Genomic DNA, 19631 nt, shown 5'->3' on the forward strand with positions numbered 1-19631 from the left:
ACCGACTCCACAGCCCTGATTTGCCCGATCTACCTGATCTCTGAATTTTTTTTTTTTTTTTTTTTTTACAGTACTTCCTGTGACTTTTCATTTAAGAGGAGTCTCAAACGTGATGTAACAGGAGTCTGGGGTTGCACTCACTTCCCGCAGTGTCATCGCCCCTCCTGGAATAGGACATATTCAGGGGCAGTGCTGCAATTACTCACTACTTTTTTGTATCGCTGCCCCCTCTGAAGATATCCTAGGTGATAGACACTGTGGGTGATGCGAGTGCAGTCTTCTTCTGTCACCGCTGTAGCTTCTGTGAAAGATGACAATATCGGGGGGTGGAGATAAAAGCAGCGAATGACACCAGTTTACAGATGCACCACAGAGCTGGCTGTCAAAGCACTGCTCCATGGTATGGTAAGCAGTGCTGCGAGCGATGACAAATCCTCTATGACTGAATGCTGGTGACACCGACTAGGAAATAAGTAAATTTTCTCTCGATAGCCATATTTTCAGTAAAGTGTTCAAGCAGCTCTGTAACGCTATACCTGCAGGTTCCCTTTAAGCACAATAGCTCGTATTATGCTGTGAACTCTGCATGTGATCCTGCCCTTTAAAAAAAAATCCAAACATGAAGCAGATTATAAGAAATTATATGCATATAGGTGAAATGAACACTGCAATATTTCTTTGACATTAAATACTATCTTTTTTTTCACACTGAGATGTTTTTGTTTCAGGGATTTGGAATGGAAGACACAATTTGGGAGCAATATACCGTGACGCTACAAAAGGTGAGATTACTTTTTTTTTTTTTCTAAGCTGATGGAAGGAATGGAGTAAATTGAGGGAAACTGGTGGTACTAGCCTTAAAAGAGTGAGGTTTTAAAGAAGATTATGGTACTGAAATGGTTATTCACAAAAAATGAAATTCTATTGACCGCGGTATTTAGGAGGTTAAACCACCAGGATCTGTACTGGTAGTGGCTCTAGCTGTTGCTACAGGAGCTAATTTGTAGGTTAAGCCAAGCTCCTGGTGGTGGATGTGCTCCTTTGACTGTATGATCACCATAACCTACCTGTACGTCATATTGAGGGAACATCTTCCCCCATTATGACATATATGCAAGTCAAATATTGGAAATCTGAGGCTGAAACATTTTAGTGGTAGAGTGTAATTATTTTTTCTTCACCGCCCAATAGAATAAAATTCTGGGAAACACATGTCAACATGCTTACTGCACCTCAAAATGAATTAAATAAGGTCTTGTAGTTTGTAAAATGGGATCACTTCTAGAAGGTTCTGCTGTTCTGGCACCAAGGTGGTTCTGCCAATGTGACATGGCACCCGGAAACCATTCCAGCAAAATCTGCACTCCAATATGGCGCTCCTTCTCTTCTGAGCTTTGCACTGTGGTGGAAAAGTAGTTTCCATCCACAAATGGAGTATCATCATACATAGGAGAACTTGCCTAACAAATTATCTCATCCATTTACTCCTATTGGCCCTTTTGAATACTAAAAAAATTGGGGCTAAAACAACATTTTAGTGGAAAAAAAAAAATATATTTTTTTTTCACAGCCCAATTCTATAAAATTATGTGAATCACCTGTGGGTTTGAAATGATCACTACACCCCCTCACCTCCTGAATTCCTCATGGGCTGTAGTTTCCAAAATCAAGTCAATTGTGGGGCTTTCTGATGTTTTGGCAGCTCTGGAGCTCTTCTAATGAGACATGCTGTCCACAATCTATTCTAGCTAAAATTGTCAAGTGCTGCTCCTTCTCTTCTGGGCCCTTTCGTTTGCCCAAACAGTTTCTGACCACATATGGGATATCTGTGTACTCGAGAAATTGCACAACCAAATGTGGGGTCCATTTTTTTTCCTTTTACCCTTGTGGAAAATAGAAATATGGGGCTAAAAAATCAATTAAATCAATAATTCACATGAAAATAAGAAATTTTGTAATATATCTTATCGGAGAAATCTGCTTTTCTCTCAGCCAGGACTGAACGATCATTCTGAAATTCTCAATTCACTGCTAAAGTCTGTATTCGGTGAAGACAGACTTTCCTATTATTGAGAGAGGAGATGGCAGCTACTAATGAGAAGATTCTATGTAGAAGGGAATATGCAAATTGTCTGTTCAGAGAGGAAGAGTAGTTTAATGCTACCTATTGGAAGTAGCAATCCTACAAGTCAATATCGACCCTTTAACAAGCCTTGCAATATGACTTGGGATAAAAGCCAAACCAGAATCCCAATTTCATAACATGGTGTTTCGGGGTATTGCCCCTCATCAGTGTAAAGGATGAGATCTGATTTGGCTAGGTGAGAGGTGCTGTGTAAAAGGGAGAAGGAGGGAGAAATTCTGCCTCTAGTTGCTCCCTTATCCTCCCCTGCCTTCTACATATGTGATGACAGTTACTACTGATAAGCCTCTCTCAGTAATGGGAAAGTTTGTCTTCACTGAATACAGATTTTACATGGGAATTGAGAATTTTGAAAAAGATCAATCCTGGCGAATAAAGAAGCAGATTTCGTTGATAAAGTATTTAGAAAGTTTCTTATTTTCTTGTGTACTATTGCTTTTATAAAATTAAAAATGTAAACTGGTTATTCTTTTAAGGGGGGTTTGTCACCCCAAATTTATACTACAAACTAACCACATAGCCTTGTGGGAATTGATAAACAATACAAATCGTTCTGTTTTTATATCTGTTCTTCACCTGTGTACAAATCAGTCTCCTTGCTTCTGGCATTACATGGGGAGGGAGTGATTAGTGTGCTTTCTCTTCTACAGGGACAGTGCACATATAATGCAAATTATTCTTCAGTTAGCACTGTTCCTGGGCAAGCCAGCATTGTCGATCAACATAGGAGTGGCCATAATCTAAATTGGTGGGTGGAGCGGTGCACCGAGGCATTTAGGCAAGCCAAGGGTGCATTAAGCACCACCTTTTGCATATTACTATAAAGTTGTTTTCTGGGGCAATTGAGAACAGATTTTAAAGACATTATTAGTATCGTTGTTGTTGTTGTAATTAGTGTTATGTATTGTTCCTCAATTTTATACAAGGCAATGTGTTTTAAAGTGTCAATTTTGGCTGACAGTCCATTTAAACATGTTCACCAGTTTAACTGAAAGCACGTTACAGGGAAAAAAAAAAATGAAGTGCTATATTTCCTGCAGCATGTGTGCAGAGGAGGTCCGTCATGGAGTAGGGGAGTGATTACAGTGTACTGACTGTTCACTGCCTCCAGCACCGCCCTGAAGACTAGAAACAAGTGGCTGCAATGAGAATATTTCATTAGTCTGCTGGTAACTACAGATTTAAACATGCCTGATAGTCTATCAATATGTCTGCAGGTAAATACTAATTTATTTTTTTTAAATGAACTTTTTTAAGCTAGTGAAGGCCTTATTCAGACATTCGTGATTTTTCATGTATGCAAAAAAAACATCAATTTGAGATGTCATCAGTGTTTTTTCATCAGAGTTTCAGCAGTGTTTGGTCAGGGTTTTCAGTTTTTCATTAGTGTTTCATCAGTGATTTTCTCATGTGGAAAAATAAATATATATTTTTTTATCTGATTTTCCCCTAACACTGAGGCTGGTATATTGGCCCCGGTTGGCCTCCCGGCTGCATATCAGAGCTGACTAGATCTCCCAGGACCCAGCGATCACATGACTGCTGAGTCTGGAGGAAGAAGTGCTACCAGCACTTCCTATTAAAGCAGGGGTCTCAAACTCGGCTGGGTATATGGGCCGCACATGGAAAAAATTTGAATTTGGGGGGCCGCATTCTTTGTTCAATGTGACAATTTTAGTGATACCATTTTTTTTGTATACACCTTTTGAACATTTTTGCCGTGTTTATTTTTTTATGGCTTGGGTCGTTATGGATGTGGCGATAATAAACGTGCACTTTTTTGTGTTTACTTTAGTTTACATATAAAACAGCATTTTTAGTGCCCAATATTTTTTCATCCTTTATTTTATTTTTTATTTTTTTTACAATTTTATTTCCCCCAATTGGCCACATACAGTAATATTGTCTTACAATTAGCATCATATAGTAATAATGGAAAACATCTTGTAGTAATGTTCCCCATCCAAGTCCCCATCTTGTACTAATGTGCCCCATCCAGGTCCCCATCCTGTGGCTATGTGCCCCATCCAGGTCCCCATCCTGTGGCAACGTTCCCCATCCTGGCGCCCATCTTGTACTAATGTGCCTCATCCAGGTCCCCATCTTGGGGCTATGTGCCCCATCCAGGTCCCCATCCTGTGGCAATGTTCCCCATCCAAGTCACCATCTTGTGGCTCTGGTCCCCATCTTGTGGCTCTGTGCCCCATCCAGGTCCCCATCTTGTGGCTCTGTGCCCCATCCAGGTCCCCATCTTGTGGCTATGTGCCCCATCCAGGTCCCCATCCTGTGGCAACGTTCCCCATCCTGGCGCCCATCTTGTACTAATGTGCCTCATCCAGGTCCCCATCTTGGGGCTATGTGCCCCATTCAGGTCCCCATCCTGTGGCAATGTGCCCCATCCAGGTCCCCATCTTGTGGCTATGTGCCCCATCCAGGTCCCCATCTTGTGGCTGTGTGCCCCATCCAGGTCCCCATCTTGTGGCTATGTGCCCCATCCAGGTCCCCATGTTGTGGCTCTGGTCCCCATCTTGTGGCTCTGTGCCCCATCCAGGTCCCCATCTTGTGGCTATGTGCCCCATCCAGGTCCCCATCTTGAGGCTATGTGCCCCATCCAGGTCCCCATCTTGAGGCTATGTGCCCCATCCAGGTCCCCATCTTGAGGCTATGTGCCCCATCCAGGTCCACATCTTGAGGCTATGTGCCCCATCCAGGTCCCCATCCTGTGGCTATGTGCCCCATCCAGGTCCCCTCTTGTGGCTATGTGCCCCATCCAGGTCCCCTCTTGTGGCTCTGTGCCCCATCCCGGTCCCCATGTTGTGGCTATGTGCCCCATCCAGGTCCCCTTTTGTGGCTATGTGCCCCATCCAGGTCCCCTCTTGTGGCTATGTGCCCCCTGTGCTGTTCTTCACACACATAAAATAGAAAAAAAAAAAGATGATTCTCACCTGTCCTCCGTTCCCTCGGCGGCCTTCCTGCAGATGTGGCCCGCAGGCACCACAGAGTCCGACCCCTTGATAATCCCGACCTGGTCCAGGAGGAGCCGCCGACAGCAGCGCTGCATTGCCGCACAGAGACTGTCTCCCAGCACAGCATTTTCAATGTCAGCCGCCGGCCAATCAGAGGCCAGCAGCTGACATCTGCATATGGCAATGACGTCATACTCGCTGCGCCGACACGCAGATATCAGCTGCTGGCCTCTGATTGGCCAGCGGCTGTCATTGGAAATGCTGTGCTGGGAGACAGTCTCTGTGTGTGGCAATTCAGCGCTGCTGTCGGCGGCTCCTCCTGGACCAGGTCGGGATCGTCAAGGGGTCTGTGCCTGAGGGCCGCATAAAGCAGCCTCAGGGGCCGCATGCGGCCCGCGGGCCGCGTGTTTGAGACCCCTGTATTAAAGTATACATAGCGCTTGTTCAGTGCTGTGTATACAGGGATCTAGAAGACAGACGTTCATAAACAGTTCAGAAAGGAGGAGGATTCCAACTTCTTAAATTTGCAAAAAAAGTTTATACTAGTAAAATAATTCTATAATGAAGGTGGGATTGGCAGCGTGTTTCAAATGCAAAAAAACATGCGTCCTTTATCAGAGCTATCCATACACTGACACACAGATCATTTATATGGCAGACCGCCAATCAAAATGTGTATGCTGATCACATGATATGGGAATACAACACATTTTAGAGAAATACACAAAGAACATAGTAAACACACTACATAAATATAGGATCCAAACAACCTGTGAAAAAAAACAAAAATCCATAAATTCAGTAATGAAACATCAATTCACGGCGCATGTTGAGTCCGTTCAGATGGCATATATTCAAATTATACATCCAGAACGCTTTCCGATCTAATAGCAGTCTTCTGATGTCACCGTCCCTGGGGTTTGCAAGCACCCTTTCTGTGCCACAGATCTGCAGAGGAGACTATCGGTCATAATTTGACTGAAACTAATCGCGCTATTTCTCATGCCTCTAGACATTTCATCCAGTATCACAATAGGGATACGTCTCCTCTGCAGATCTGTGGCACAGAAAGGGTGCTTGCAAACCCCAGGGACGGTGACATCAGAAGACTGCTATTAGATTGGGAAGCGTTCTGGATGTATAATTTGAATATATGCCATCTGAATGGACTCAACATGTGCCGTGAATTGATGTTTCATTACTGAATTTATGGATTTTTGTTTTTTTTCACAGGTTGTTTGGAGCCTATATTTATGTATTGTGTTTACTATGTTCTTTGTGTATTTCTCCTAAATGTGTTGTATTCCCATATCATGTGATCAGCATACACATTTTGATTGGCGTTCTCCCATATAAATGATCTGTGTGTCAGTATATGGGTAGCTCTGATAAAGGACGCAGTTTTTTTGCGTTCGAAACGCGTTGCCAATCCCACCTTGATTATGTAATCTATTTTATTGGAATAAACTTTTTTCAAATTTAAGAAGCTGGAATCCTCCTCCTTTCTGAATTGTGCTACAAGTGGTCCCCCGAGTTCTGTGCTTCAGGACGCCTGTTTCTGTGCCTGGGTGAGCTTGTGTTTCCCCTTTTCGACATGTTCATAAACAGTGTCTGCCTTTTCTATGGAGAGTTCAGCTGTGTCTGACGCCAGCTCCCTCTCCCGCATATGCACAATCGCATGCAACTGTGCAGCTACTCTACTATGCAGTAACCTTTTAGATTGTCACCGTGAAGCAGAACATGGACAGTGCAAATGTTTATCGTATATAGAGGATGTCCAGGGGTAGCGAGATGGTGGGGGGACTGGCTGAAGTATACAGTGGTTTGTAAACATTAATTATCTTACTCTGCTTCTTTTGCATGTGTTTTAGGATCCAAAGAAAGGATTTGGCATTGCGGTTTCAGGAGGAAGAGACAACCCGCATTTTAACAATGGTGATAATTCCATTGTAATTTCTGATGTCCTTCAAGGAGGACCTGGAGATGGTCGCTTGCAGTAAGCGTTTTATTTTTTTTATCTTGGAAGAATACTTGTAGACAGTTAAAATTTTATGTTTTCCTGATCTTTGTATGCTGCTTTCAGTTTAGCTTTCATCATGAAATTTAAAGGGAACCTGTCATGTAAAATAACATTAACCTTCTGACACTGTCCGGTGCTTGCACTGAGAGCCCCTCTGCCATGAGCAAATTGCCTATATTCGACATAAGGGTGGTGTTGGCGCAGTTTCAGTCACCACTTTGTACATAGAGAGCGTCAGCTGTAACCAGAACACGGCACTGACTGACAGTCATCATTAGGACAATTGTTTTTTGGGGTTTTGTTTTTCCAGCTTTCATTATATGCTCAAAATGACCTGGCAATGAGATTCTCCTAGTCAGTTAAATTATGTCTGATACCAAACATGCATAGTTTTTTTGTATGGCTGTGTGCCCACGATGTGTTTTTTAAGCTTTTCCGCAGCGGCAAAAACGCTGCAGAAACGCTTAAAAAAAACGCATGGTAGAAGGCGTGCCTTGTCCCCCAATGATAATCCGCATGTGCTGTGCACATGCTGCGGAAATTTCCACTGCGGATTATCATTGCTTAAAAAAATGCTGCACTACCAATTATTTTGCGGAAGTGCTGCATTTTCGCCGCCATTGACTTGCATTAGACCGCATGGATTACGCATCACTGGATCTGTGCATGCTTAATACATGCGTTCTAATGTGCGGATGGTACCCGGGTGTAGAGGAGAGGAGAGTCTCATCCACACCCAGGTACCATTTAAAAAAGCTGTAAAAAGAAAAAATAAATATATACTTACCTTCTGGCGGCCCGCGCTGCGCTCCTCCTTGCTTCCCGGCACTTCGCGATGGAATGAAGGATCTGCGCTGACGTCGGCAGGTCCTACACTCTACCGCTGCCGGGACCGAAAAAGCAAGACATCGGAGGGTAAGTATATATTTATTTTTTTATTTTTTGACATTCTCTCGGTCACACTATATAAATCCATGTCGTTTGCATGGATTTATATAGTGTGACCAAGTTGTCAAGCACTTTCCAAGTGATGCTAAAATCGCTAGGAAAGTGCTTGACAACCCGCATGCGAAAATGCATGTGAAGAACGCTTCACATCCGCATGTCCCAGGCAGGAAAACGCATGTACAATCCGCATGTACAATCCGCATGCGTTTTTTTCTGCCAGGGAGATGCAGAAACGCTCAGGAAAAAATCCTGAGCATTTCTGCATTGTGGGCACATAGCCTATGTTTTTTTTTTTCCATTTTTTTTTTACTTAAGAGGCTAAATAAATAATCGGGGATTAGTAAAAAAAAAAAAAAAAAAATTGGCTGTGTCACCATTTTCCGAGACCCATATAGTTTTCAATTTTCAGTCGATGCAGCTGTATGAGGGCTTGTTTTTATCTCAAGTTGACATTTTTATTGATACCATTTTGGGGTAAATACGATGTTTTTTTTATTGCATTTTTTTTAGGTGTTGTCACAGCTGAAAAACCAATATTCTGGTGGCTTGATTTTTATTCTCATGCATTTTCCTGTTTGGGTTTATTAATTTTATATGTAGATAGACTTGACTTTTACAAACTTAGCGATTACCATGTGTGTTTTTGTTTTTTTTTACTTTTTTCTGTACTTGTTATTATCCTTAGTGGGCTTGAAACTGCGATTGTCTATTCGCTCATACTAAACACAGCAATACCACAGTATTACTATGTATAGCAAAAATCACATCTTGTGTGAATGCCATCCAAGAACTGTCTCTCTAAGAAGTACCGTCATGATGAGCATAGGGCTCTTCAGCAGAACCCCCCTAACTGTCATGACAGCTTGCATCGATGGAGCTCTAATGGGTGGTTAGATCAGCATTTAACAGCTGGGGACGGAGCTCTGCTCCACTTGCGGCTGTTAAAGGCAGATGATTGCTGAATAACGATTTACCTTTTCCAACACCCGTATGTGTATGGAGCGAGCTCATATGCTGAGCCTGCCCCGCACCAATCAGATAATGGCTTTGTGTCACAGCCAGGATCTATCTCTAAAATATGAAAAAAAAAAAAATGGATAAAATTTCGAATCACCACCCTTTCCCCCCACGCTAAAAATATTAAATACACTTTCCCCCCACGCTAAAAATATTAAATACACATGTAGTATCATCGCATCATAAAAGTCTAATCTATTAAAATATAAAATTAATGAATCCGGACAATAAACATTGTAAACAGTAAAAAAAAAAAAAATAAAAAAAAATCAGAACACCAGTATTGCGGGGACTTTTTTGGTCGCTGCAAAAAAAAATTTCAGTTAGAAGTGATCAAATTGTCATATCTATCACAAAATAGTGCCAATAACAATATCTTGTCCCACAAAAAGTAGCCGTCGCACAACCAAAAAATAAAAATGTTACGGGTCTCGGGAAAATGGCGACACAATCAAAATATTTGGCTATTTTTTTTGGGGGAAAAAAAACAATGTCAGAATTGTGTGGAGGTTTTTTTCCAAATTTCACCGCACTTGGAGTTTTTTTCCTGTTTTCCAGTACATTTGTGGTAAAATGAATGACATCATTCCAAACTACAACTTGTCTCACAAAAAAACAGACCCTCATACGTCTATGTACATGGAAAAATAAAAAAGGGGAAGAAAATACTAAAACTCAAAAATGGAAGTTTTCCATTCAGGAAGAGGTTAAAGGGTGTTAGTTTTTTTTTCTCTGAAATGCCTTAGCAGTCATATACACTGCTCAAAAAAATAAAGGGAACACTCAAATAACACATCCTAGATCTGAATGAATGAAATATTCTCATTGAATACTTTGTTCTGTACAAAGTTGAATGTCCTGACAACAAAATCACACAAAAATCATCAATGGAAATCAAATTTATTAACCAATGAAGGTCTGGATTTGGAGTCACCCCCAAAATTAAAGTGGATAAACACACTACAGGCTGATCCAACTTTGATGTAATGTCCTTAAAACAAGTCAAATTGAGGCTCCGTAATGTGTGTGGCCTCCACGTGCCTTTATAACCTCCCTACAATGCCTGGGCATGCTCCTGATGAGGTTGCGGATGGTCTCCTGTGGGATCTCCTCCCAGACCTGGACTAAAGCATCCGCCAACTCCTGGACAGTCTGTGGTGCAACGTGACGTTGGTGGATGGAGCGAGACATGATGTCCCAGATGTGCTCAATCGAATTCAGGTTTAGGGAATGTGCGGGCCAGTCCATAGCTTCAATGCCTTCATCTTGCAGGAACTTCTGACACACTCCAGCCACATGAGGTCTGGCATTGTCCTGCATTAGGAGGAACCCAGGGCCAACCGCACCAGCATATGGTCTCACAAGGGGTCTGAGGATCTCATCTCGGTACCTAATGGCAGTCAGGCTACCTCTGGCGAGCACATGGAGGGCTGTGCGGCCCTCCAAAGAAATGCCACCCCACACCATTACTGACCCACTGCCAAACCGGTCATACTGAAGGATGTTGCAGGCAACAGATCGCTCTCCACGGCGTCTCCAGACTCTGTCACGTCTGTCACATGTGCTCAGTGTGAACTTATTTCATCTGTGAAGAGCACAGGGCGCCAGTGGTGACTTTGCCAATCCTGGTGTTCTGTGGCAAATGCTAAGCGTCCTGCACGGTGTTGGGCTGTGAGCACAACCCCCATCTGTGGACGTCGGGCCTTCATACCACCCTCATGGAATCCGTTTCTAACAGTTTTTGCAGACACATGCACATTTGTGGCCTGCTGGAGGTCATTTTGCAGAGCTCTGGCAGTGCTCCTCCTGTTCCTCCTTGCACAAAGGCAGAGGTAGCGGTCCTGCTGCTGGGTTGTTGCCCTCCTACGGCCCCTTCCATCTGGGACATCATGTCTCGCTCCATCCACCAACGTCGCGTTCCACCACAGACTGTCCAGGAGTTGACGGATGCTTTAGTCCAGGTCTGGGAGGAGATCCCACAGGAGACCATCCGCAACCTCATCAGGAGCATGCCCAGGCGTTGTAGGGAGGTCATACAGGCACGTGGAGGCCACACACAATACTGAGCCTCAATTTGACTTGTTTTAAGGACATTACATCAAAGTTGGATCAGCCTGTAGTGTGTTTTTCCACTTTAATTTTGGGGGTGACTCCAAATCCAGGCCTCCATTGGTTAATAAATTTGATTTCCATTGATGATTTTTGTGTGATTTTGTTGTCAGCACATTCAACTTCGTACAGAACAAAGTATTCAATGAGAATATTTCATTCATTAAGATCTAGGATGTGTTAATTGAGTGTTACCTTTATTTTTTTGAGCAGTGTACATGGCTGAAATCATATAGCCAGTGTCTGATACATGCTGCCTCTGGATCAGTCAGCATGTATCAGTTGCCAGATTCACTTTAAAACTTTCATAAAGGATTATACAACCTTTTTGGTGTGGATTATGGTTTGTTTTTTATTTTTTTGTTTTTTAATGTATAGCTTTAATTGTGAAACCTGATGACAGATCCACTTTAATCTAGTTTCAGACAGTAGCTATTAATTACTGTGTTTCCTGTTTAACAAGTTTTGAAGTGATACTTTCTAAAATCCTTTGGGCACAAAGAGGGAAGTCCTAAGAGCAACAGCTTTCTCGCAAAAGTCCTTGAGTTGTTCATTTGTTAAGTTATAAAACTGTTTTTGGAGAAATTGGGGTTCAACCAATAAAGATTTCCAGACACCTAAATGGTAATTTTTTTGCTTGGCTTGCTTGTGTGGTTTGGATCATTATTATGGTTCCTCAGTTACTTAAGTTTCCTTTCACTACATGTTGTGAGAGGAGTTTTGTAATAAAATATGCTTTAGAATAGCACATTCATTCTTGTGGATCAATATAATTGTATATTACCGACTGAAAACCATGCACAACAGACAGAACAACACTAATTGCTGAATTATAAAGTAATTTTCTTCCCCTTTTCTTTAAAGAGAGAATGATCGGGTTGTTATGGTTAATGGGACCCTCCTGGAAAATGTGCCACATTCTTTTGCAGTTCAGCAGCTAAGAAAATGTGGGAAAACTGCAGTTCTGGTAAAGAGCGCAACCGTTTTGTAATTTTTAGTTGACGCACATGTTTGGATATGTTACTATAGCTACATATGCATATGCACTATATCAGCAAATGTATTGGGACACCCCACTTAATCCTCGAGTTTAGATTTTTAATTCTGTCCCATTACCCAGAACATACAGTCTGCCTTACAAACATTTGTGAAAGAAACAGTTGTTCTAAAGAACTCACAAAATTTGAGTGTGCTACTATATAATAGGATGCCATTATTGTAGCAAGTCAGTTCATGAAGTTTCTTCACTCCTAAATATTCCACCGTCAGTTGTGAGTGGTATTATTGTAAAGTGGAAGTGTTTTATTAACCAAAGAAACTCTGCAATGTAACCTACACAGCAGTTTCACTGGGCACTGATGCTCTTCTGACTCCAGATCTGCAGACTTCCAAACCTCTTCTGTCATCAACATCAGCACACAAACTGTTTCGGAAGCTTCATGGCATTGGGCCTTCATGGGCGAGCAGCTGCATGTAAGACTTACATCACCATCCATCGGATGGTTTGGTGTATAGCAGGGTTTGGAAACCTCAGGCCTGCGGGCCATTTTCGGCCCGCGATGACCTTTTATCAAGCCCCCGGGCCGATTCCCGGAGACTGCAGTGCTTGGACTAGCAGCTGTATTTTGACGGCCACTGACCCATTAATTTGTTCTTGCTCTGTGAGCAGTGCCCACTGCTGAGTGCTGAGGCGCGAGCAATGAAAGATTACGTCCTTACACCAGTGCCAGAGTCAGGACATACTTTGTGGGCGGAGTTAGCACGCGATTTGTGCTGCCCCCAAAGGATAGTATAAGAATCCAAATGGCCCTTGGCAGAAAAAATGTTCCTCACCCCTGGTATAAAGCATGCTGCCACTGAACTAATTCGTGGAAATGTGTTCTGTAGAACAACTATTCAAGTTTCTCTATCTGGCAGTCTGAAAGATGAGTGTGCTGGTACTTTCCAAACCCATTGTGCCAACTGTAAAGTGTGATGGAGGTGGTATAATACAATGGGGTTGTTTATTTTAGTGGTTGGCTTAGGCCCATTCGTTGTTGTTAACGTATATCTTTAAAATGTTTTCCTCTACTGGATAACCTCCACTTAATCAATTCAGTGCCCCATAGAAAAAAACAAAGCAATGTATACTCTCCTCCTGCAGCGGCGCCATTCCAAATATATCTGCGCTACTGTTCTCAGTGGGTGATGTGATATTACTCACATAACCAATGCAGCCATTTAGCGGCTACTGACCAGCTGCAATCTCTCTTATTTTCTCAAAGCAGACGTCTGGTCTGAATATGGAATATTGATGAGCTGCAGCAGTTAAGTGACAACGATGTCATGTCACCTGCCGGGGACAGCAGCACAGGCAACACTGCAATAGTCCCATTGCAGGAGGGGAGTATACAGTGTGAGTACACATTGGTTTTTGTTTTGTTTTTTTCTGTGGGGCCCTGAATTGATTAAGCTGGGGTTGTCCAGTAGTGAATAATCACTCTAACGCTTCAGCATACCAAGACATTTGGACAATTGTGCGCTTCCAACTTTGTGGGAACAGTTTGGGGAAGGTCCTTCTCTATTCCAGCATGACTGCCCAGGTGCACAAAGCTAGGTCCATAAAGGCAGGAAGTTTGAAGTGGAAGAACGTGGCAGGCTTCACAGAGCTCTGACTTCAGCCTGCTCAAAACTTTTGTGATGAACTAGAATGGAGATTGCAGGCCAAGTCCTCTTGTACAACATGGGTGTCTGTCCTCACAAATGCTCTTCTGGATGAATGGGCAAAAAAATCCCAAAATCTTGTAAAAATCTTCCCAGAAGGGTGGTGGCTATTATAGCTCTAACTCCACATTAATGCCTATGGACCTAAGAGTTGGGATGTCATTGAAAACCCATGTAGCATCCTGATACATTTGTCAATGTAGTGTATGTATTGATTGAAACCTTTAATCCTTTGATATCAGTAAAGCTAGATTCCAGCAAGAAAAGAGCCGTTGTGTCATGAAGACAACCTCTTTCAACATGTACTAAAATTGCTATCATAAAGGTAGAGGTAGCCCTGTTTAGGATCCTTAATCTCTTAGCCAGAGCAAAGAACCACTACCAAAAAAACAAATCCAGCCCTTCCATTTATTACTTGCATGGCCTTCTGCCGCTTCCCAAAATTTGACTGATTGCCAAAATGTATCTTTGGGATACTGGGTGACCAGTGATTGTCAGGTCAGCTTCAATCTAAAACATTGTCATAATGAGAGAGAAAACCCCTTTAGTTCTTTCACTGCCAAGGATGTGTGTAGTATGGCATGACCATTGCTTTAAGTGATCATTGAAACTGATATGAGCAGATTTTTTTTTTTCTTTTAGTTCCAAACCTTTGCTTTCAAAGCAGAATCTCTAGCTACAATATTTGGGGGAACACGTGAAAAATATCTCAAAACAACAAGCATGCAATAGTTTTGTTAGCATATATTGCCAGGCCTATGATCAATAGTAAACTCTTAAGTTATAGTCTTTTTCCAGGCTCACTCTTTACCTCTTAATGTTTTTAAATAATAATGTAATGCATTTTTAATTATTTTGTATCATGTTCCAGGAATGAGACACTTTTGTCAAAGATTTAGAGCACTATTCTGATCTTGACATATTTTTTACATATTCACAAGAGTAGACTTGGGTAGGATAGATATGGGTCCCATCTCTAAATGGGTGGCCTCGGAAAATTGAGCAGTTGCTGTGCGTGCACTGCTTTCTCCATTCAATTCTTGACGAGTTTAAAAATAGCCAAGTGCATGCAGATTTAAATAAGATATTTTTGGATATGTTAATGGCACTGCTGATAAAGCTATTTTTAATGTTACAGGTAGTGAGGAGGCCACGAAGGGTACAAATGGGCGCCCCAAGCAAATCTGAACCTGCCCTGGATATAATGGAAGACTACACAGAGATGGAGAGCCGAACTGCCTACAGTGCATACAGTGATAGGAGCGGATTTGGGGGATCTCGAAGCAGAGACCCTAGTCCAGATAGAGGCTTCCGAAGGGACCAAGATAAGGGACCATATTATGAACGAGATCAAAAAGGTTATGGAACCAGAGCAAGAAGCGTTGACCAAGATCTTAATGTGGGTTATGGACTTAAGCAAGATTACAACCGTGGCAGAAGTATAGATCGTGGGCTTGATGATGAGCAGATGTATAAAAGAGATCGTAGTCGTGGCAGAAGCATAGACCGTGGTCTTGATGAAGATCGTGGGTACAGAAGGGAGCGAAGTCGTGGCAGGAGCCTTGATCGTGACTTAGATGACCCTTATAGTTATGGAAGAGATGGCAGTCGTGGAAGGACCTTGGAGAGGGAAGACACCTATGAAAGAAATACACAGTATAGTCCAGATCGTCAGTATGGAAGATCTCCAGCAGAACGTAAATATGACCGGAATATACAGAAAAGCCGTAGTCGAGATAAACTTCAGTCTCGCAGTCCGTCCCCTCAAGGCTATGGAGATTCAGATACTACTAGTGTCCTGCTAACTAAAAAAAAGTCAAATGAGGGTAAGAATTACAAAGGTAAGAATTTTTTTTAACTAAAAAATTTGCATTGACTTCATTTATTTTTTCCCATTGTTTCTCTTTCAGAATATGGTCTTCGTCTTGGCAGCCAGATCTACATTAAAGGATTGACGAACACTGGTTTAGCAGCAAAAGATGGAAATTTGCACGAAGGGGATATAGTTCTCAAGGTAGAGTGTACTTCTGGTTTTCATGTATTTAATTTCTCACTCAGGCTGTTTTATGTCTAAAGTGATCAAAAAACACTAAAAATATAGAACTCTTGTCCATTTAACCCCTTAATGGCCTGGGGCCATCACCCCCGGTTCAGTGAGGGCTCCGGCGGTGAGCCCGCACTGAACCGGGCACATGTCAGCTGATTAGTACAGCTGACATGTGCCCGCAACAGCCGCAGGTGGAATCGCGATCCACCTGCGGCTGTTATCATGTTAAATGCCGCTGTCAATCTCTGACAGCGGCATTTAACATCGCCGCGCCGGAAGCGCGGCATTAGCCCCGCCCATCGGTGACCCCGTCATGTGATCGCGGGTCACCGATGGGTGGTCATGACAACCCTGGGTCTGCAGCAGACTCAAGTGGTTGTCATGTAAAGATTACTATGAGCGCCACGTAGTGGTCGGCGCTCATAGTACAGGAGCATTTCTGCTACATAGAGGTGATCTGCTCATCACTTCTATGTAGCAGAGGCGATCAGGCAATTGCTGCTTCTAGTCTCCTATAGAGACTATAGAAGCAAGCAAAAAGTTTAAAAAAAATGTTTTTAAAAATATTAAAAAAAGTAAAAAAATCTAAAAGTTTAAATCACCCCCCTTTTGCCCCATTCAAAATAAAATAATAAAAAATAATCCCCACATACACATATTTGGCATTGCCGCGTTCAGAATCGCCCGTTCTATCAATATAAAAAAAGAATTAATCCGATCGGTAAACGGCATAACGAGAAAAAAGTTGCAAACGCCAGAATTGGGTTTTTTTGGTCGCCGCAACATTGCAGTGAAATGCAATAACGGGCGGCGATCAAAACATCGGATCTACCTCAAAATGGTATCAATAAAAACTTCAGCTCGGTGCGCAAAAAATAAGCCCTCACCCGGCCCCAGATCCCGAAAAATGGAGACGCTACAGGTCTCGGAAAATGGTGCCATTTTTTTTATTTTTTTTTTAGCAAACTTTGGATTTTTTTTTCACCACTTAAATAAAAAAGAACCTATACATGTTTGGTGTCTACGAACTCATAATGGCAGGTCAGTTTTAGCATCCAGTGAACGTGGAAAGAAAAAAAAAAAAAACAACTGTGGAATTGCATTTTTTTTGCAATTTCACCGCACTTGGATTTTTTTTCCTGTTTTCCAGTACATGATATGGTAAAACTAGTAATGGCGTTTAAAAGTACAACTTGTCCCGCAAAAAATAAGCCCTCACATGGCCATATTGAACGAAAAATAAAAACGCTATAGCTCTGGGAACAAGGGGAGCAAAAAACGAAAATGCAAAAACGGAAAATCCCAAGATCGCGAAGGGGTTAAAGGAGTTGTCCATGGTTGGAAAAACATGGCTGCTTTACATATCAGAAGGTACATGTACAAACAACATTGGATATTACAGAGCTATAAGTTAATCAACAATTAAAGCAAGAGGAATGAATGCCCTGCTGCAAGCTTACAATCTGAGAAAATAGGGGGGGACACACAAGGTAAAAAGTTCTTGTTATGTATGGTCCAGCCATCAGTATAACAAGTAGTAGTATTAAAATAAATTCTGTCAGAAAGAAACGCATTCCCTGTTGAAAAAGCTATCGCGAAACGCGCGTCGGGATCGTGCCTGGGTACATGCAACTTCTGGACACAATATGGGTAAGCCCCTTAACTAAGTAGGCACTGATTTGTGCACGTTACTGTTCATGCACATGCACAAAGGGACTGAAGGTTACGTCCTTCATTCTACCTGTAATTAAGCACATGTTTGATAGCTTGATAATTTTCATAGTTGAGGGTTTTTACCACTAAGTACTGTCCACTGGAACGATTGAGTGTGTCTTGATGTGCATGGCACTGGGCCATTAACAGGCTGTCGTCCTTTGCCACTGACTTATGTTTTTATAATGAAATTGTATATTAATAAAAATTTAGTGTTTGTTTAATTGTATAGTACTCCGTTTCTTTCTGATAGTATTCATTATTTGTAGTGTACAATTAGTATCAAGTTACTATATAATCCAAAAGCATACTATATGGAGGATCATAGACAGGGGTGGATTAAGAGTAGCCAGGGCCCTGGGCAGTTTAGAAGGCGTGGGCCCCCCCACAGGTACCTGATGTATCACGTGACATGTCACATGATCCCCTTTGATAGATCATGTGATAGGTCATGTGACTAACACAGATGCTTTGGTGACATCTGTAGACGGAAAATTATGGAAATTTTTTTACATTATGTACACAGCCCTATACATAACATAGCGCTATATATAATAGAGCAGCGGTGGGAGATTAATTTCCTTGAGGGGCCACATGAGAGACCGTGACTGTTGTGGAAGCCGAACCAATAGGCTGAAATTAATTCTGCTCAATATTAATATTATTAACAAAATAATAAAAAAATATATTAATTGTATGACTCGGGCTATGTGCCCACGATGCAGAAATGCTCCGGATTTTTCCTGAGCGTTTCTGCAGAAAAAACGCATGCGGATTGTACATGCGGATTGTACATGCGGATTTTACATGCATTTTTCCTGCCAGGGACATGCGGATGTGAAGCGTTCTTCACATGCATTTCCGCATGCGTGTTGACAAGCGCTTTCCAAGCGATTTTAGCATCACTTGGAAAGTGCTTGTGACAACTAGGTCACACTATATAAATCCATGCAAACGGCATGGATTTATATACAGTCATGGCCAAAAGTTTTGAGAATGACACCAAAATTATATTTTCACATGATCTGCTGGCCTCTAGTTTTTATTAGTGTTTGTCTGATGTTTATATCACATACAGAAATATAATTGTAATCATATTATGAGTACCAATAGATTATATTGACAGTTAGAATGAGTTAATGCAGCAAGTCAATATTTGCAGTGTTGCCCCTTCTTCTTCAAGACCTCTGTAATTCTTCCTGGCATGCTCTCAATCAACTTTTGGACCAAATCCTGACTGATAGCAGTCCATTCTTGTATAATCAATGCTTGCATTTTGCCAGAATTTGTTGGTTTTTGTTTGTCCACCCGTCTCTTGATTATTGACCACAAGTTCTCAATGGGATTAAGATCTGGGGAGTTTCCAGGCCATGGACCCAAAATCTCTATGTTTTGTTCCATGAGCCATTTAGTTATCACCTTTGCTTTATGGCAAGGTGCTCCATCATGCTGGAAAAGGCATTGTTGGGCGCCAAACTGCTCTTGGACGGTTGGGAGAAGTTGCTCTTGGAGGACATTCTGGTACCATTCTTTATTCATGGCTGTGTTTTTAGGCAAGACTGTGAGTGAGCCGATTCCCTTGGCTGAGAAGCAACCCCACACATGAATGGGTTCAGGATGCTTTACAGTTGGCATGAGACAAGACTGGTGGTAGTGCTCACCTCTTCTTCTCCGAATAAGCTGTTTTCCAGATGTCCCAAACAATCGAAAAGGGGATTCATCAGAGAAAATGACTTTGCCCCAGTCCTCAGCAGTTCACTCCCTGTACCTTTTGCAGAATATCAGTCGGTCCCTGATGTTTTTTCTGGAGAGAAGTGGCTTCTTTGCTGCCCTCCTTGAAACCAGCCCTTGCACAAAGAGTCTCCGCCTCACAGTGCGTGCAGAAGCACTCACACCAGCCTGCTTCCATTCCTGAGCAAGCTCGGCACTGCTGGTAGTCCGATCCCGCAGCTGAAACAGTTTTAA

At 42.2% G+C, this 19631-nt stretch overlaps 1 protein-coding gene across 1 annotated transcript in view; it reads left to right on the forward strand.

Annotated features, from left to right (window-relative positions):
* Positions 1–19631, forward strand: part of LOC141249762 (tight junction protein 2-like) — a 75064-nt gene that overhangs the window by 26247 nt on the left and 29186 nt on the right. The window contains exons 3-7 of the mRNA XM_073669802.1: positions 729–782; positions 6981–7105; positions 12068–12170; positions 15045–15732; positions 15817–15920. Of these exons, the coding sequence (XP_073525903.1) occupies positions 729–782; positions 6981–7105; positions 12068–12170; positions 15045–15732; positions 15817–15920 (1074 nt within the window). The remainder of the gene's footprint in view (positions 1–728; positions 783–6980; positions 7106–12067; positions 12171–15044; positions 15733–15816; positions 15921–19631) is intronic.

Source organism: Phyllobates terribilis, unplaced genomic scaffold (assembly GCF_046119375.1).
Source record: "Phyllobates terribilis strain yellow unplaced genomic scaffold, ASM4611937v1 Scaffold_1__5_contigs__length_1240528914, whole genome shotgun sequence".
NCBI classification, from domain to species: Eukaryota; Metazoa; Chordata; class Amphibia; order Anura; family Dendrobatidae; genus Phyllobates; species Phyllobates terribilis.